General features: G+C 44.7%; 1 protein-coding gene across 3 annotated transcripts in view; it reads right to left on the minus strand.

The window, feature by feature from the left end:
* Positions 1-4268: 4268 nt before the first annotated feature.
* The window catches only part of SREBF2 (sterol regulatory element binding transcription factor 2), a 181007-nt gene continuing 164224 nt past the window's right edge, over positions 4269-21051 (minus strand). For 2 of the 3 annotated variants that reach the window (XM_033929355.1, XM_033929354.1), the window contains exons 18-19: positions 16785-16896; positions 4269-13171 (exon numbers count right to left, since the gene is read on the minus strand). In XM_033929355.1, the coding sequence (XP_033785246.1) occupies positions 12951-13171; positions 16785-16896 (333 nt within the window). In that variant the 3' untranslated portion in view covers positions 4269-12950. The remainder of the gene's footprint in view (positions 13172-16784; positions 16897-21051) is intronic. The other variant, XR_004537939.1, reaches the window with a different exon arrangement.

Below are 21051 nucleotides of genomic sequence, written 5' to 3' on the forward strand. Positions count from 1 at the left end.
TGATCGCCCCCATTTGCATGCAGGCCTTAAGTGAATTTGTTGGCCTGCATGCAAACGGACACATATTGGACACGGATAGGTTAGTGCTTTGCCCAGAATCTGCCCCCAAAACACTTACACTTCAGTAGCACAATAGTGCACATAGCTGGTCATGTGCCTACTTTTACAAGGAATAATTTTATAAGCACCATTTTACTTGTGTATATATGATCATATACATGCAGAAATGCCCTATGGGAGCAACATTCAAACTGCCTGTTTTGATGGAAAGTATGCATGGCCCTGTACTTGGAATAATACAATGAGTGCCTAAATGAAATCATATACTAGAAACATAGAAATAGACGGCAGATAAGGGCCACGGCCCATCTAGTCTGCCCACCCCAATGACCCTCCCCTACCTTTCTCTGTGAATCCCACGTGTCTATCCCATTTGGCCTTAAAATCAAGCACGCTGCTGGCCTCAATAACCTGAAGTGGAAGACTATTCCAGCGATCAACGACCCTTTCAGTGAAAAAGAATTTACTGGTGTCCCCGTGCAGTTTCCCGCCCCTGATTTTCCACGGATGCCCCCTTGTTGCTGCGGGACCCTTGAAAAAGAAGATATCTTCTTCCACCTCGATGCAGCCCATGAGATACTTGAATGTCTCGATCATGTCACCCCTCTCTCTGCGTTCTTCGAGTACAGCTGCAACTTATCCAGCCGTTCCTCGTACGGGAGATCTTTGAGTCCCGAGACCATCCGGGTGGCCATTCTCTGGACCGACTCCAGTCTCAGCATATCCTTACGGTAATGCGGCCTCCAGAATTGCACACAGTATTCCAGGTGGGGCCTCACCATGGATCTATACAATGGCATAATGACTTCAGGCTTACGGCTGACTAAACTCCTGCGTATGCAACCTATGATTTGCCTTGCCTTGGATGAAGCTTGCTCCACTTGATTGGCAGTCTTCATGTTCTCACTGACGATCACCCCTAAGTCTCGTTCTGCTTCAGTTCTTGTTAGGATCTCGCCATTAAGGGTGTAAGTCTTGCATGGATTTTGGCTGCCCAGGTGCATGACTTTGCATTTTTTGGCATTGAAGCTGAGTTGCCAGGACCTAGACCAGCGCTCCAGTAGGAGTAGGTCGTGCATCATGTTGTCGGATATTGAATTTATGTCTGTTGTGCTTTTGCCCACTACATTGCTTAGTTTGGCGTCATCGGCGAATAGTGTTATTTTACCTCGCAGCCCTTCTGCCAAGTCTCTTATAAAGATGTTGAATAGGATCGGGCCCAGGACCGAGCCCTGCGGCACTCCACTGATTACCTCCGTCATTTCAGAGGGGGTGCCGTTCACCACTACCCTCTGAAGCCTACCTCCAAGCCAGTTCCCAACCCATTTTGTCAATGTGTCACCCAATCCTATAGAACTCATCTTGCTCAGCAACCTGCGGTGTGGTACGCTATCGAATGCTTTACTGAAGTCCAGGTATACGATGTCCAGGGACTCCCCAACATCCAGCTTCCTCGTCACCCAAAGAAGCTGATCAGGTTGGATTGGCAGGACCTCCCCTTAGTAAATCCATGTTGACGGGGATCCCGTAGATTCTCCTCGTTCAAGATCGTATCCAATTGGCGTTTGATTAGAGTTTCAATTAGTTTGCACACTATTGATGTGAGACTCACCGGTCTGTAGTTTGCTGTCTCCATCTTGCAGCCTTTCTTGTGGAGTGGAATGACGTTAGCTGTCTTCCAGTCCAACAGGACGTTACCCGTACTAAGGGAGATATTGAAGAGCACGATAGTGGTTCCGCCAAGACATCACACAACTCCCTGAGCACCCTGGGGTGTAGGTTGTCAGGTCCCATTGCCTTGTTAACCTTAAGCTTTGACAGCTCGCAGTAGACACCGCTGGGTGTAAACTCGAAATTACTAAACGGGTCATCTGCGTCAACCCTTGTCTGTAGCTGAGGGCCGAGTCCTGGCGCCTCGCGGGTGAAGACTGAGCAGAAGTATTCATTTAACAGTTGGGCTTCTACATAGTCTCCATCTGGTTTCCTAAGACGTACTATCCCGCCTGAGTTCTTATTTCTGTCACTGATATACCTGAAGAAGGATTTATCTCCTTTCTGGATGTTCTTCGCTAGAGACTCCTCCATGCGGAATTTGGCCTCCCTAACTGCTGTTTTGACGGCTTTTGACTTGGCCAGATAGACTTCCCTAGAATCCCGTTTCCCCGATTGTTTGTAAGAGATGAATGCTTTTTTCTTCTCCTTGATGAGGTCTGAAATCTCCGCAGAGAACCACTGTGGCTTATTGTTCCTTCGCCGTTTACTTACTAATTTAACATAGCGATTTGTTGCTTCTTGTATGGTGGCTTTCAAAGTCGACCACATTTCTTCCACGTTATCAGTTTCTGTTTGGCTTTGTAGCGCCTGGTGAACGAAGTCTCCCATTTCTATGAAGTTTGCGTCCTTGAATTTGAGGACCTTGGTCAGTGTGGTAGATTTAGTGAAACCTTTCCTGAGATTGAACCATACCATGTTGTGGTCACTGGAGGCCAATGTGTCGCCCACTGAGACCTCTGTGACACTTTCTCCATTGGTAAGTATCAGGTCCAGTATTGCCTGATCCCTTGTTGGTTCCAACACCAGTTGCCTGAGTCTTGCTCCCTTCATAGAGTTTAATAGCCTCCTGCTGCTGCCGGAAGCAGAGGAAAGCGTGTCCCAATCCACATCAGGCATGTTGAAGTCACCTAACAATACTGTGTCCCCCACGCAAGGTGATATTCTCTTTATCTCCGATTAATTCCATATCTAGGTCATCCTGGTGACCTTAATGTCATCTTTAGTATATAATGCTACACCTCCTCCCATTTTGCCCTCCCTGTCCCGACTAAGCAAGTTGTAACCCGGTATGACCATGTCCTTGGGAGTCCGTGAGCCAGGTCTCAGATATTGCCACCACATCCAGGTAGGCATTCCTCATTTGTTTCTAATTCCAGGATCTTATTTCCCAAACTGTGGGCATTTACGTACATAGCCCTCCATGTTGTATGTTTGTTACGTCTCAGTGGGGATGTTCCCGCTTGAGCTACTTGGACACCTTTAGCATTATTCGCATGTTTTGTACTTTCCCTAGACCCAGAGTTACAACGTGCACCTATCCCAGACTCCCCAGACCCAGAACTACAGTGTGTTCCTATTCCAGACTCGGAAATGTGTGTACCCTGTGGGGGTATTCCCGTTTGGGCTACTTAAACTCCTTTAGTACAATTTGCAATGTGTGTTCTCTCGCTGGACCCAGAATTACAATGTGTACTCCCTCTAGACCCAGAATTACAATGTGTACTCCCCTTAGACCCAGAATTATAATGTGAGCCAACCCCAGACTCGAAAGTGTGTATACTCTTCCCCTGACCCAGATCGGTGTTTACTTACCTTAGTCTCAAAAAAGTACTGGCAGCTTAGCTCGCCAGGTAGGTTGTTTGTGCCCGTACCCTCCCCCAACTTACCTAGTTTAAAGCCCTGTGTAGTAGGCAGGCTAGACGGTGTCCAAGGACGTTCTTCCCTCTTCTGGTCAGGTGTAACCCGTCTAGTCCCTGTAGTCCTTGTAATGCCTCTCCATGGTGCAAGAACCCAAAGTTCATCTCCTTGCACCATCCCTGCAGCCAGTCGTTTGCCCTCTGGATGCGATCCTCCCTGGCACTGCCCTTGCCCCTTACTGGGAGGATCGAGGAGAAGACCACCTGCGCATCCATCCTCCTCAGCTTCTCACCCAGGGCTCTGAAGTCTTCAGGTATGCTCTCCGGGGTGCTCCTGGCGGTGTCGTCGGTTCCAATGTGGATGAGAATCATGGGGAAATGGTCACGGGGCTTGATGAGTCTGTCCAGGCAAGCTGTTACATCCCAGATCCTGGCCCCTGGCAAACAGCAGACCTGTGTCTGAATTCAAAAGGGCCTGATATAGGCACGTGGGATCTCTCGAAAAGAGGTAATGGTTACTGCGGAGGGGCAGACTAGATGGGCCATTTGACCTTTATCTGCCATCATGTTTCTAGGTAAATAGTGATGCCCACTTTTATTTCAGGTATACATTTCTCTGAAGTACATGCATGCATCTGAACATCTGCACTTAGGCACTTTTACATATATGGGGCATATTTAGATAAGGGGAGGAAAATGTGTGTCATGTAATATTTCACATAATTCTAGGTACATTAAGGGTTGACAATTTTCAGACTGACAATTTATTTGGATAAAACACTTAGTACCCCTGAGAAATCACTTAAAAAATTACTGTTTATATTTTTAATATTTGCTAGGTTTTTCCATTCTGTAAAAGTTTGATAAATCTAGCTGTATTTACATACTTAGGAGGGAGTGCGCACTAACCACTAAGGACACCCATAGGAATATAATGGCCATTTTTAGTGGTTAGCATACTAATACAATTACAGGTTTCTGGTGATAGGACTAAGATCACAACACAGATCAATCCTCCTCCTGATTCCACTTTTGGTCTGATTTCTGATGTCTTCAACAAAATCACTTATTTATTTATTTTTGTCCCTAATCACATCCCTGCACTTATTTCTGCCCCATTTTTTAGCTGTCTAAACTATATTCAGACATTCCAAAAATCTGTGTGATGTTTGCAGAATTAGGATTATGAAAAGGGCCACAAAGGAAGAGTATTTAATTTCTAAGTAAAATAAATATGAAAAATCTTAAACAAAAGGAATCAAATTTCATTTGTAAATACCAACTGAATGCCTCATAAAAATGTTCCAAAAATTCAGCTTTTGGGAAGTTTTACCTAGCCTCCAGTTCCATGAAAACATAATAATTGCCGCTGCTGGGTCAGACCAATGGTCCATCCTGCCCAGCAGTCCGCTCACACGGCGGCCCCAAGGTCAAGACCAGTGCTCCAAATGAGTCCAGTCTCACCAGTTTAGCATGAACTTGTCCAACTTTGTCTTGAAATGCCCTTCCAGTGGACAGATCCAGGTGACCAAGTTCCCTCCAAGGCTGAGGGCCAAAGGGAGAATGCCTTTCCAAGGCTGAACCCTTTACCACTCTTCTGCCACTTCCTCCGCCATCTCAGTATGTCAGGCACATCACCAAAACGTTTCCAAGCCATCTCCAACAGCAAAGGCATGCAAAACAATGTCTTAACTACAATACTAGGGATCAGGTCCCTGGGCTGGCTTGTGTAATCTGGCTTTACCTTCATATTGACCTCCCTGACCCACCTAATCTAGACATGAAAATAATTAGAACGATGCTACCGTGAACAAAACTGGTATATTAATATTGCTAGCTTGCTAGTACAGTAACTACTCCGTTTTAAAATCACATATCAATTCAAAAGCAGAAACATGCCCATTTCACCCTCAAAACCACTAAAAGCACAATGTTCTATTGTCCCTTTCAGATAAATTTCTGTACAATTAAAAAAACAAAACAGAAACACAGCACAGATATTTACATAACATGGTTTGACATCCTTGGTATTGATGAGACAGCATATGTATAAATAACATAGTACCGGTATATAAAACCCCCAAACATGACAGAGTTGAAATGACAGCCATAGCTACAGGATTAACAAGAGCAGAAAATGGATTTTGCAGCAAACGAGAAAAGCATCTTGGATTGCAATGACTAATGTATTAAAGGCTCTCTCATTTATTCCATTGAAAGATACGTAAAAAAACATGTCTCAAAAGTTTGCTATAAATTCCGGGCTTCACTGGGCATGTTCTCTCTCAACAATTTACTTGGTACACATCAAAGGGTTAACAAATGACCCCGATACAAATATGACATGCATTACCTAGTTGTTCAGTTCCCAAATAGGCCATAGGCCATGAGATATCCTTCTTTTATATGTATACATAACTTCTGTTATATGTATACATAACTTCTGTTAGTCTTTATCATTACAAATCCAAAATTAAATCCATATAAACAAAAAAAAGATTCATAATTCTAGAAAAGGTACTGGGTATGCCATGCTTGTCCAAATTTATTTATTTATTTATTTTTAATTGGAAGATTAGGTACTCACCTTGGTAATCTTTCCAGTAAATAGGCATATCATTCTTGAACTCTTGGTTAGTCAATCCCTTCCCACAAGACCTGTATAGAGAGCCTCATTAACATTTTCTTTGCTCCGCCTCTCACTCTAGGCTGTCCTGTACCTCCTCAGTTCGTACCAATGCAGATGGGCAGCCCTAACGAAGAAACAAAAGAGGGAAAGGTATGGGGATACTCACAAAGAAACAAGTCTGTTCTGCTCCAATCATGTAACACATTTTGAACATGATTTATTGAAACATATAAACAGTTAAGATATAATGAGGTAGAACAAACTAGCCACCTACTCATGTGCAACCTGCACTACCAGTCTTAGGGTTCTGAAGCACACCCTTTGAATGCACTGAAATAGCTGTATCACCTCATATCCTTGTTCCAGCTGCATAAAGGAAAGAAACAAGAAAAACAGAATTCCTGGCTTGTCTGAGGCAGTAAGTAAGCTAAACAACATCTGACAGAGTGGACTTCAGGAATGATATTCCTATTTACTAGAAAAAAGATTACTGAGATAAGTACTTAATCTTTCTAGTGCAACAGGCGTATCATTTCTGAACTCTTGGGACATTTCAAAGCAGTTTCCAGAATCTAGGGCGGCACAGATGACCCTGTCTAAAAGTACAGATAATCTGAATGCTGAGTCCAATTTGGTCGCCATGTCCACCCTGTAAAATTTTGTGAAAGTATGGAGGGAGGCCCATGCTGCCACTCTGCAAATCTCTTCAGGGGAAACTGCTGTAGCCTCTACCTAGGATGCTACTCCCCTAGTGGAATGTGCCTTTAAGAATACAGGAAGTTGCTTTTCGCTCCCAATACATGCTGAAGAAATGGCCATACAAACCCTATCATGAAATGGTTACTTTAGAAGCTGGTCGACCCTTATGGGCAGCACCTGTCAGCACCAAAAGATGATCTGACAGTTGAAACTCATTGCGAACATCCAGTAATTTCAGGACTTTGTCCTCCTTCTTGGATCCCAAGGGCATGCAGGCGGGTCGGTGTACTTCTTGGTCGACATGAAAAGTGGAAACCACTTTCAGCAAAAAGGACAGTACAGTACGCAGTTATCACTCCAGACTCTGAAATCCTGAGAAAAGGTTCTCTGCACAAGAGTGCCTGCAGTTCAGACACCCTCCGAGCTGAAGTGTCTGCCAGTAGAAATGCCGTTTTCACTGTGAAGTCCACCAATGATGCCTGATCCAAAGGCTCATATGAAGCTCTAGCGAGTGCTCACAGGATCAGATTAAGACTTAATGATGGAAGGGGGAGGATTCAAATGCAAAGCCCCCTTCAGAAACCTGGTAACAAATGGGTGTGAAGTCAAGGACTTCTTTTTCAAGTCCCTCCTGTAGGAATGCTAGGACCAAAGAAATCAGAGCTGCAACCAGGTCCTCACTCATCTGTGTGCACCAGAGCTGGAAACACTTCCAGGCTTTTGCACAGGCAACTAAGGTTGATTGCTTCTTGGATCCTGACAATCACCATGTCCAAATAGCCTTTTCATACAAAAGCTGCGCACTCAAGAGCCATGCCTTAAGACCAAAGCATTCCAGATCCTCCAGGGCAATTGGGCCCTGTGTGAATAGTCCTGTGTAGCATGGTAGTCTGAGATTCTGATCCCTCTGCAAATGGACGAGATTTGCAAACCACAGATGCCTTGGCCAATCTGATATGACTAGAACAACCAATCCCAAGTGTGACCTTATTCTTCGTAGAATTTTGCCTATCATGGGCTATGAAGGGAAAACATATAGAAGTCCCTCCTTTGGCCAAGGTTGCACCAGGGCTTCCAAGCCGTCGCTTCCTGACTTGTATCTTTGGCTGAATAACCACACCTTTTTGTTTGTTGCCAATGCCATTATATCGAACATCGGTCACCCCCAATGACTCATGATGCTGTTTAACACTATTAAAGATAGAGTCTTATTCCCCAGGATCTAGGGTTTTATGGCTGAGAAAATCCACTTTCATGGTCCTCTTCTGCTACAAGAGCTGCCGAGAGAGCCAGTAGGTGGAACTCTGCTCACCAAAACAGAAGTTGAGCTTCCAGGCATAGAGCAGCAATCCTGGTGCCCCCTACTACCAATTGACATATGCTACCACTGTTGCATTGTCCGAGAAGACTCGCACCACTTTATTCTGCAGTTCACATTTGAATGCCTGCAGCACCATGAAGATGGCTCTCAGTTCCAACTAGTTGATCGACCATTTCTGGGAGGGAGACAAGCATCCCTGCATCATATGGTCCTCATAATGTGCTTCCCAACCGTATAGGCAGTCATCTGTTGTCAGGATCATCCATGAGATGCGGAGTGACACCCCTTGGACCAAAGATTGAGGTTCCAGCCACCAGTTCAGAGTAAGTTGTGCTTCTGCTGTCCAAGGTACAAGCATCTGTAACAGATCCCTCTATGGGCACCAGTGGGAAAGGAGTGCATTCTGAAAAGAACACAGGTACGTTCTCACCCAGGGACCCACATCCATAGTCGCTATCACAGACCCCAGTACCTGCAGGTAATGCCAAGCTGTCATGGCTGACCTGTTCCAAAACTCCTTGATCGGCCTCATGAATTTTACTCGTGGGCTTCTTGCAGAAAAACTTTGTTCTCCTTTGTGTTGAACAGAATCTACAGGTCTTGCAGGAGCTGAACTACCCGCTGCACTGCTGTCTTTCCTTCGGTTTTGGACGGAGCTCTTATCAGCCAGTCATCCAGATATGGGTGCACCTGTACATCCTTAATGCAGAGGTTCCCTGCCGCTACCACCATTACCTTGGTGAGATACATGGCGCTGTGGCCAGACTAAATAATAGGGCCGAGAACTGAAAGTGCTGTTCCAAAATATGGAACCTTAAGAACTTCTTGTGCTCTGGAAAGATGGAAATGTGCACATAGGCCTCTGAAAATCCAGAGAGGCAAGAAATTATCTTGGCGCCACTGAAGCAATAACCGACTGCACTATCTCCATGCGGAAGCGGGGCATTTTGAGAGCTATGTTGACTGACTTGAGATCCAGAATTGGCCTCTAGTCTTCCGAGTCTCTTTTGGGCACTATAAAGTATATGGAGTATCTGCCTATGCCTGATTCTTTGTCTGGTATGGGTTCTGTGACCATAAGATCCAGCAGCATCTGCACCGTGGCTCAAACTTTGACTGTTTATTCTGGTCTCTCTGCTGGAGAATCCATAAAAAGATCCGGAAGGGGCTGAAAGAACTCAAGCTTGTACCTCTTTCCTGAATACTCTCTAGTACCCAGTTGTCTAAAATGATCCCTGCCAGTTGTATTACTGCAAAAAATTTCAATAAAGAAATAAATAAAATGATCCTTGCCTATACCTTCCAATAAGCTGTTATCCTCCCACCAACTTTTGGAAGTCCAGATGCTGTCTTAACATCTTGGGAGTGGGAGTAGGGCATCTTTGTCTTGTGCCTTGCAACAATCTCTGGACTGATGTGGTCCCCAAATACTGGTGAAAACGCCTAGAAATGCAAAAAATTACCTCAACCTGACTGGGGGTTCTTGGTCTGCTGTCTGGTAAAGAATTCGGTGTGCGATTCTATATACTTGCTATGAGATCCTCTAAACATTTTCCAAAAAGTAATTGCCCTTTGAAAGATAACTTGCTAAACGTCGCTTTGGAGGAACAGCCCTCCACTCACTGTCTAATCCACAGCAATCTGCAGGCAGAGATAGCAAGGCAGCAACTTTGCTCAATACTATGAAAATATCATAAAGAGCATCTGCCACATAATCTACTCTGGATCCAGTCTCTGAATCCCAGCACAACTTGGAGTGGCAGGCACATGCTATGTATGATGCCACTGTTACTACCTTCAATCTCACAGCCACGGCCTCAAATTGTTTCTTGAGGACAAAATACAGTCTATGGACCTATCTTTTAACATCACTCTGCTTTCACTGGGGAGAGAGATACACTTGGTTACCTGTGCCACCTAGGAATCTACCTTTGGTGGGACAAATAGCTGGTTAAATTTCGCATATATTGGGTAAAGCTTCACCATGGCCACCTGAAGGGGCTCCTCCAGGGCCTCCCAATGGTCCGTTAACATCTTAGTAATGTCTTGATGCACATGTGCTGAGCCTTACTGTTGCCCATAAGTGAGCACTAAGCCACCGAGGACTGCGGAGTCTATCTCTAATTCTCAGAGAAACTTCATAATTATCTCTGGTAGTGCTGAAGGTTTAAACAGCTTGTGCAGTGTTTGGTCCTCTCCCAGATCCTGAGCCTCCACGTGATTAGGATCCAGCTCTGCCAGACGTAATGCAGAATCCCCTGCTAACGATCCAGAGTTGAAAAGCAAGGACATCAACACTGACTCCATCTCATCCTAGTCCTCCTCTGACTGAACTTAAATTTTGCCCACTTATATTTTTCCTTAGTTGAGGTAGCAAAAAAAAAAACAAAACGAAACCAAAAGCTAAATATGTTGTCATGAAGTATTCAAAAGCTAGATTGTTTAACTGCTCTTGAGACATGAAATGATTATCAAAAAGCTGCCTTACACCATGGACAAAAGGCACACAGGGAGAACATGCATTACCAACTGTGACATGTCTGTAGCTGAAATGTGAATGCATGTGAGTCACTGTAAAGCTCTGGAATTTCCAGGATCATACCTCTTCTCCAATACTATTTTAAATTTTACTATTTCAGTATTGCACCAGCTTTGTGTTCAAAGTTTCAATACATGAGAACTGCCTGATGATGTCAACAGGGAGAAATCAGCTTAACTTCAAAAGCTATTATCATGTGATTCCTAAACAAATGTAAGATAAAGTTACAGAGCAGCTGCACATCTGGGAGGAGCTATTTTATAATCATGTTTCTCCACGCTTTAATAAGTGCCATGGCCTTTGAAAAATCGCTCTGAAGTTCTCTCTTAGCATAGGTTACTTTTCACCACAGTAACAGTCAGTAATGCAGTGCATTCCTGCATCAATTCTGACCAAATATACGAAGAACAAAACCAAGAGCACAGGGTAAACTGGTGCCACATCAGCTGTTACAATGCCCAAATAATGGAACCAGGCAAAAGGCCTTTTTAAAAACAGCAGCAATTAGGTGACTTCACAGAAATGCTTTTTGTTGCAATCAGGTCACTGTGTATTCTACTTCAGCAAGTGCCAACTGAATGGCCCTTTATGAGAGTCAAACGTAGATAACTGGACACCAAATTTTGCTGCCACTTCCACCAAAGGTACTTTAACACAATTTTATGAAAAAAGTGAATCATCAAAACTTGGTTTAGAGAAACTGCACTATTTTCCTGCCAAGGCTCTGGAGAAACACCTCAGTGCTCATTGTATGAGTGCATTTAGCACCAAGGAACTGGAAAAGGAGCAAGCCAATAAAATATTTTACAGAAGTTTCTCCATGGAGTGGTCCAAATCAAAATAAACAGCGAAGAAAAAAAACAAGAGGAACAGAACTTATCCAGGAATGGCGTGATTTTATTTGCATTTTGTCTGTTTATCGACAAAATGCAACTAAAATCATGCCATTCTGGCTACATTCTGTTCCTCTTGTCTTTCTCCACTGTTTGTTTTGCTAAGGAACAAGCCAAGCTACCACTGCTCAAGCTACACTATGCCACAGCACACTCAAGGGACTACTTTTAATCACATGCAAGAAGCTAGGAGAAAATACACTACAAAGGGCCTCTTCTATTAAACTGCGCTAGCACTTTCTAGCGCGGGGAGCAGCGCTGCTCCCAATGCTCATATAGTTCCTATGAGCGTCGGGAGCAGCGCAGGCCATTCAGTGCAGCTCTCTGCACTAAAAACTGCTAGTGCAGTTTAATAAAAGAGGGGGAAAAGAGTCTACTTTCAAAATGATCAAAGAAACAATTTTAAAGGAGTTCTGCTAATGGAAAATTTAGGTCCTTTTTTTGGATGGTGTACCAGCTAGAGACAAAAAAAACTGCAAAAATGCTGTGTAACTATTCCTCTGCAGACCAGAGCATCAATAAACCAAATGTACAGTCCTCTGCAGTCCCACTTAAAAAGAGGCCAGAGTTGTCCGATGCATCCTCAAAAACATCACCAACTCAAAACCCTTCTGTGAACTTGGCAAAGGAGAAGCATACATAGTTCTGATGAACAGGTTCCAAAGAAGGTTAGTAAATGCAGCAGACCTTCTCATGTTTCAAATTTTATGACCCATATCCCCTCTTCTACGAAACTGCGATAGCAGTTTCTAGCGCAGGGAGCCGCGCTGAATGGCCCGCGGTGCTCCCGACGCACTAAGGAACTCAATGAGCATCGGGAGCAGCACGGGGCTTTCAGCACGGCTCCCCACACTAGAAACTGCTATTGCAGTTTCGTAGAAGAGGGGGATAGTTTTTGGACTACCTTCTAAGATATCCATCAGTGCCAGTTTCAATATATCTTGCCCATAAGAACCACTGCTTTAACAATTTGTTTCTAACTACAATGCCTATTTACCAATAAAATTAAACAAATCCCCAAAACCCAACATAAATGCAGTGACATAATGAACTAAAATAGGTGGCCAAAATGCTGAGATTTCTCTTGCATAACAGGAATGCTAATGCAATTCACAGCTGGAGCAAGGGCAACTCCCACCAGAGGCTCAGAGAAAACTTCACTGTTGACTCCTTGGACAGTCCTGAAATCCACTTTGCAAAGCAGAGATCAGTGTCAAGAAAAAAAAAATACACAAACGCAAGTTAAAGCAGCTAACTTTTAGAAAGCTCAATAATCTGTTAATTATAAAAGCTTTCATTCACCCCCTTTCCCCCATAATTGTCTGATCATAAAGTCCACAAATAAATCTGCTGGGATTTCTTGGTTTCAGTCACGTGGAAGAGATAGGCTCCGTTCTAATCATGAAACTGCTATTGCTGTGCCACTGCTGAGCTTCACCAACATCTGCTGGCAGTCGTTGTAGGAGCGCCGGTCTCCCACCTTCTCCAGCGTCCTGGCAGCTTCTGCTAGCATGACTGCTCTCTGCCCTGGGGATGAGAGAAAGGAGATAGGGAGGTGGCGGCAGGCCAATAGGATGGCTGTAGCCCGCTCTCGCTGCCCTGGCAAAGCATCCAGCTCACCTGTTAGAAGGAAAAACACAGTTGCTGAGGAAAATTATAGAACAAAGAATGAGCATAATACAAAGGATGGAATGCAAGGTCCAGAGAATAGAGAAATAAAGCTCTTCACCTCTGGCCACCCACCCAACACATGCTGATGGTAGCACAAAGTCATTTTCAATGGACAGGTACCCAATTCAACCACCAGCGTTAATTAGCTTCCTTGTTGGCAGCCTTAAGCAAGGAAGGGATAACAAAGGGGTTCCCCAAAGACAACAGTCATATATTCTCACATGTGGGTGACATCATCCACAGAGCTTAGTGTGGACATTGCCATATGTACTGTCACTTTAAAGCTTTGAGGAAGTGCCCCCACATTCCCACTGACATCAAAGCGCAGGACCATCAGTACAATTTAAAAATAATTTAAAAAAAAAAAAGCTAAGAAGCAAACTAGGGGAGATGGGTGGCTTATGAGAATATATGACTGCTGTCCTCGGAGAACACCTGCTTAAAGGTATCATCATTTTCTCCAAGGACAAGCAGGCATTATAGTCTTACATGTGGTTTCCCTATCCGCCAGGATCATGACTTCAAGAGAGTTTAAATGTCACTTCAGTTATTGGGAAAATAATGGAAGCATTGCTGAAGGAAAGGATAGCAAATTTCCTAGAATCTAATGGGTTACTAGATTTGAGACAACATGGTTTTACTAAAGTTAAATTTTGCCAAATAAAACTGATTGAATTCTTTGACAGGGCGACTAGAGAATTGGATCAAAAACTTGTGCTTGATGTAATTTACCATATTTTTCACTCCTTAAGATGCACTTTTCCTCCCCCCCCTCCCCCCACCAAGTGGGTGGAAATGTCTGTGCGTCTTATGGAGCGAATATAACAATTAACCTCCCCAATACCTTTTTTAATTCTTGTGGTCCAGCGGTGTATCGGCAGGGGCAAGCTTTCCGCACTCCTGCCCCTCCCTCATTGGACAGCTGCCTCCTCATATCTTGCAGCCAGAGGCACACAAGGCAGGAACGAGCTTTTCATGCTCCAGCCTGGCGTTGTGCTGCTCCCTGAATGGCTGCCGTCAGTTCTCACGAGTCCCATGAGAACTGCCCTGTACCCTGTCCCTGCCTACCACTAGACCACCAGAGGGGGTACAGGGCAGGGTACAGAGCCTGGCATGAAAGGGGGCTGGGTGCAGAGCCTGGTAAGGAAGGGGGCTGGGTGCAGAGCCTGGTAAGGAAGGGGGACAGGGAGCAGAGCCTGGTATTTTTATTAAATATATTAGTACACAATTTGATTCAGAATGGCTTTTTTCTTGGTTTTCTTCCTCTAAACCTAGGTGCGTCTTATAATGCAAAAAATATGGTACTTAGATTTCAACAAAGCCTTTGACATGATTCCTCATAGAAGGTTCTTGAACAAACTTGACGGATTAGAAACTGTATGTTGGAAAGACGCCAGAGGGTGGTGGTTAATGGGATTCGCTTGGAGGAAGGAGAGGTGAGTAATGAAGTCCCTCAAAGATCAGTGCTAGAGCTAAGCCTGTTCAATTTGTTTGTGAGCGACATTGCCAAAGGTTTAGATGGTAAGGTTTGCCTTTTTGCGGATGATATCAAGATTTGTAACAGAGCAGACACTCCAGAGGGAATGGAGAATATGAAAAAGGATCTGCAAAAGTTAGAATAGTCCAATGTTTGACAACTAAAATTCAATATAAATAAGTGCAGAGTGATGTATTGGGGAGTAGAAATCCGAGGGAGCAATATGTACTGGAAAGTGAGAAGCTGACGGGCACGGATAGGAAGAGGGATCTTGGGGTAATAAGTGTTTCAGGATCTGAAGGCGCAGAAACAATGTGACAAATTGATGGCTGTAGCCAGAAGGATGCTAGGCTGTAAAGAGAGGCATAACCAGTGGAAGAAAGGAGATGTTGATGCCCCTGTACAGATCATTGGTGAGGCCCCACTTGGAGAACCGTGTTTAATTTTAGAGACCATATCTGGCAAAGGACATAAGAAGCATTGAAGCGGTCTAGAAAAAGGTGACAAAAATGGTAGGGGGTTTACACCAAAAGACGTATGAGGAGAGACTGGAAGCCCTGAATATGTATACCCTTGAGGAAAGGAGGGATAGGGGAGATTTGATCAGAAATTCAAATACTTGAAAAGTATTAACATAGAACAAAATCTTTTCCAGAACAGAAACTCTAAGCCAAGACAAACAACAAATTGACACTGCTACTGCAGATGTACAAGAAGAGACATCAAAAGTACTGAAAGTGTCTCTGGCAAAAATCTTTCTAGTGGTTTAACACATTTTGACAAAGTTAACATAGTAACATTGTAGATGACGGCAGATGGACCCAAATGGTCCATCCAGTCTGCCCTTCTTGATTCAATTTAAATTTTTTACATTTTTTTCTTTAGTTATTTCTAGCCAAGAATCCAAACATCTACCTGGTACTGTGCTTGGGTTCCAACTGCTGAAATCTCTGTCAAAACTCACCCCAACTCATCTACACCCTCCCAGCCCATCCTCCCCCAAACGGTCAAACCGTGCAAGTCTGCCCAGTACTGGCCTTGGTTCAATATTGACCAAAGTTATTGGTATTCTTTAAGTCTGTCTTGAGGGAGAAATTCCTCAAAAGATGGCAACTGTTTAAAGATTTTAAATAAAAGATGGTATAGAATTGGTAATCCATGTTTCTGTTTGTAAGCTTGGATGCTTGAAAAATTTGCTTGACAAATGAATCCAAAGTTCTGGCCTCCCTTCCTGGGAGAAGCATGAGACCTTGAACTGAGTGAGAGCTTTAGAACTGATTCAACAACTAAGGAATAATGTTGCAGCTGAGGTCTATCAAAACCTGGACACTTTTGTATTCTGTACATGGTGTGCATGCATGGACTTCCTCCCTGCCTGACAAGAGCAGGAAGTGGGGAGTGGGACTAGGTGGGCTTAGGGGGTCCGGATTTTCCAACTGGAAAATCGGTTCATAATCAGTCGCGCGCGAGACACCAGTGCGCCAACAATGGAGGGCAGACAATTTGGCGCAAGACACCAGCGTGCCGCAGGAAAACTTAGTTTAAAGAGCTCCGAAGCAGGGTGTGAGTGGGGAACTCCCCCATACTTTACTGAATAGTGCTGGGGGAGGTTGGAACCCTCCATTATAGAGAAAACTGAACTTTTTCCAATTTGGGGGGGGAAAAGTTCTGTTTTCTCTATAATGTGGGGGGTTGCACCCCTCACATACCCCCACAGCAGCGCAAACAGTATGCAGTAAAGTGGGGGGGGGGTTCCCCTCCACACCCCCCATCAGAGCTCTTTAAAACTAAGTTTTCCTGCAGCGCGCTTGTGTCTTGCGTTGAATTGTCGGCGCGCTGGTGTCTGGCACGTATTTGTACCGTCACCGGAAAATCTGGCAACCCTACAATTAAGTATCTCCTAGTTTGCTTAACAAGACTGATAGGAGAATAGTGAATGAAGGTGGCAAGAAAAGAAAAGGGAATAGAAAGCAATGACAGAGAAAAAAACCTCAAACAACTAAGACAGCACCAGTAAACATGAGGTAATAGAACTGGAGCTGCATTACATACAAAGGTAGCACATACACACTCTTGCTGGCTGACCTTGCTTGCTGGTTTGGGTTATGCGTCTCCTCAGGCTGTGCTCCAGTAGTTGGTGCGTGCGAGTGGGACTTGCACCTGCCATGAGACGCACAGAGGCCTCGTGCAGAAACACCTGCAGGAGAAAAAGAGGATGGTCACTTTCCTTTGAGAATATGTAAATGTGTATAAATGTGTCTCCAGAACCCATTCTACAGCATAGCCACAAGAACTCACATCAGGGAGGTAAGTTTAACACTACTTGCTTATGAGTCTTCATAGGAAAGCCGCAGAAATAGCAGGTAAAAGCAATCAAGTAAAATTTTACCTGCTCCACAAGAGTCGGTATTGTCTCCCTCCTAGTTAACCCTTTCCTAAGCTCATAAACTGTATTTTTATACGAGACTTTGGTATCTAAGTTTTTTATTATGCAGATGACATCCTTTTAATTCACTCCAACCCACTCTACATCCAATTTGGTGTGCTCTAAAGATGATCTGGGATTGGTTACATACAAACCAACTTATCCTTAACTGGGGGCCCCACTCTGAAGCCACTCCTCTACAATACGCCAACCACCCTAGTCTCCCATTTCAAATACCTAGGCATGATTCTTGAACAGGAATTCTTTGGATGAAGGCAGGTATACGCACTTTAGATGATGTTATTTTTAATTGTAAGCTGCTTGACTTTTCACAATTGCAACACAAATTTGGTCTTAATAAATCACAAAATTATAAGTGGTTGCAATTGAAGCAGGCCATTCAGGTAGGGTTCCCTGAATGGAAAAATCTTAGTGATCAGTATAATTTGCCGTTCTTGTGTTTTCAGGTCGGCTTTCTGGGACACCAGGCTACTCAGTGGTAAAAATTGATATCGGAATTTATGAATAAAAAACCCAAAAACTGGTCTTTGGGACATTTGGAGTATTGAGATTAAGCATCAAATTACTGCGTCTCAATGGCCACAAATTTGGTCTTGGAGGATGAGATGTACAGAGTCTGCATCTATGAGACAAACTTGGTTTTTTCTGTTACATAGAGTATTTTGGACCCCAGTATGTTTACAGAAGTTAGATAGTTCTAAGTCAAATAGATGCTGGCACTGTCATCTCGAAGCTGGGATGTTAGATCATTTGTTATTCTATTGTCCATTGATTCTTGTTTTTTGGAAATCAATATGGGGTCAAATAAATTGTATGTTGGAAAATCCAGTGGCATTATCGTATGATACTGTGCTGTTTGGCATGTCAATGAGAGCTAAGAGCTAAATATCATCTAAGAATAATAGGCTTCTACTTATTATGACAGGGTTTGCCATACAACAGATTATGAGTAATTGGAAAAACTGGAAGAGACTTAATTACAGTTTCTGGTGGAACTCTTTATATCACATTTATAAAATGGAAAGGACAATAGCTATACAGCAGGGGAATTTTAGAAAATTTCAGGAGATTTGGGAGCCATTAGCAAAATATTGTAACGATTGAATATTATTTTTCCCCTTAAATTGCACATCCAGGATGGGGGAAGGGTTTTTGATTGGAATATTAAATATGGTATATAGGAATGGGGTGTATGGTAGGTTTTCTTGAATTTAAAGAATGTAATTGATTAGGGGGGAGGGGGATAATTTCAGATACGGATTTTAACAGAATATTAAGTGTTGTAATTGAATTTAAATACTATACATACTGTTACACGTATTGTAAGTTTTTAAAAATGAATAAAGAATTTGGAAGAAAAAAAAGCAAATACAATTTCCAAAGTGGTAAAGGAGAAATTAGGTTCTTACCTGCTAATTTACTTTCTTTTAGCTTCTCCAGACCAGTAGAGGTAAATCTTTACAAATGGGTATATATGCAATCATGACCAGCAGGTGGAGACTGAAAACAAAACTGTGGGACAGTATATAATATACTCCCTTCTCTATTTACCTCAGTCTGCCGAATAGCCAAGCAGAACCAAGAACTGGAAAACAGAAAGAAAACAATACTCCGAACAGGAGTAACAACTAACATACCCAAATGCTGTTGGAAAATGCAGAGGAGAAATACCAGAAGGAAAATGTCCCCACAGCTCGCCAGCTAAGCCAGCCGAGCCACAGCCGCTGTTCTTTAATTCTCCCTGGCCCTAGAAAAATACTAGAACCTGCAGCAAAAAACAAAAACTGCCCGCGAAACAGCCCCAACAACAACAACAGACAGGGTGGGGACCTCTACTGGTCTGGAGAAGCTAAAAGAAAGTAAATTAGCTGGTAAGAACCTAATTTCTCCTTCTTTAGCACTCTCCAGACCAATAGAGGTTAATCTTTACAAATGGGACGTACCAAAGCAGTCTCTCTCACGGGCGGAACCCCCGCAGGGTCGATACCAGAACACGCTCACCGAACACCGCGTCCCGACGCGCCTGAACATCTACCCGATAATGTCTAACAAAGGAATGCAAGGAGGACCAAACCGCAGCCTTACAAATATCCACTGGAGGCACGAGCGACGACTCAGCCCAAGAAGCTGCCTGACCCCGAGTGGAATGAGCCTTGAGAAACTCCGGAACGGGCTTCTGTCTCAGAAGATAAGTGGAAGCAATCGTCTCCTTGATCCAGTGTGCAATAATAGCCTTAGAAGCGCCAGCCCCCCGACGAGGACCCGCCAGAAGGACAAAGAGATGATCGGATTTCCGAACTTCCTGGGTCCGCTGCACATAAAAGCGAAGGACCCAACCGACATCCAACTTGCGCAGCTGCCGTTGCTCAGAAGAGCCTTCCCGACTACCCAAGACTGGGAGGACCACCGATTGATTGACATGAAAAGGAGAAACTACTTTCGGCAGAAAGGAAGGAACAGGCCGCAAGACAACCCGCTTCCTAGAAAACTCCAAGAAGGGAGCCCTACAAGAGAAAGCCTGTAGCTCAGAAATATGCCTAGCGGAAGTAATGGCCACCAAAAAGACCGCCTTCAGAGTAAGATCCTTCAAAGATCAGCCGTCCAACGGCTCGAAAGGCGGGCGCATCAAAACAGAGAGAACCAGATTGAGATCCCAAGATGGAACAGAGGGCCGTATGGGAGGCCTGAGCAACTTGGCCGCCCACAAAAAATGAATCACATCAGGAATGGCCGACAAACGATGACCTGTCACTAACCCTCGAAAAGCCGACAGGGCCGCAAGTTGAACCCGGAGAAAAGACCAAGCCAGGCCTCTATCCAGGCCATCCTGCAAGAACTCTAGAATGGTAGGTAGGGAAGCGCGAAAAGAGACCACTCCCCGTGCCCGGCACCACCCCTCAAAGAGACGCCAAACCCGCACATAAGCCCGAGAGGTAGAAAGCCTCCGGGACCCCAAGAGCGTAGAGATCACCTTATCTGAATATCCCTTCTTACTAAGGCGACCCCTTTCAAGAGCCAAGCCGTAAGACAGAAGGGAGACGGGTCGAACATGGGAATGGGACCCTGCGTCAGAAGATCGTCCAAGAGAGGCAGAGGAAGAGGATCCGCCACCAGATGCCTCACCAGATCCGCTTACCACGGACGTCGAGGCCAATCCGGAGCCACCAGAACCACCAGACCCGAATGGTGAACAATGCGAAGAAGTACTCTGCCCACTAATGGCCAAGGAGGGAACACATACAACAGCCCCTCCGTTGGCCATGGTTGGACCAGAGCATCCAGACCCTCGGCCAGACTGTCCCTGCGACGACTGAAGAAGCGGGGCACTTTGGCGTTGCCACTCATGGCCATCAGGTCCATCAGGGGCCGCCCCCAAGCCTGCACTATCAACTGAAAAGCCACGGAGCCGAGACACCACTCTCCTGGATCCAAGAAGTGACGACTGAAGAAGTCCACCTGAACATTTTCTACCCCGGCTATGTGAGAGGCCGAGAGGTCCAGAAGATGGGACTCCGCCCAAATTATGAGCCGAGCCACCTCCTGCACCACCTGAGTGCTCTTGGTGCCCCCCTGACGATTGACATAATCCACCGCCGTGGCATTGTCCGACAAGACTCTGACCGACTTGCCCAACAAAAGGGAGCGGAAAGCTAACAGCGCCAGACGGACCGCTCTGGTCTCCAACACGTTGATCGACCAGGAGGCCTCCTCCGTGGACCAGGTGCCCTGAGCTGAGTGACCCAAACACTGAGCTCCCCAACCGAGGAGACTCGCATCCATAAGGAGCACTGTCCACTGCGGGAGATCCAGACCCACCCCCTGAACCAGGTGAGGGGTCCGGAGCCACCAACGCAGACTGCAGCGCGCCACGCCTCGCAGGGGGACAGGAACATCCAAACCGTGCCT

The sequence above is a fragment of the Geotrypetes seraphini genome, chromosome 2 (assembly GCF_902459505.1).
Source record: "Geotrypetes seraphini chromosome 2, aGeoSer1.1, whole genome shotgun sequence".
NCBI lineage: Eukaryota > Metazoa > Chordata > Amphibia > Gymnophiona > Dermophiidae > Geotrypetes > Geotrypetes seraphini.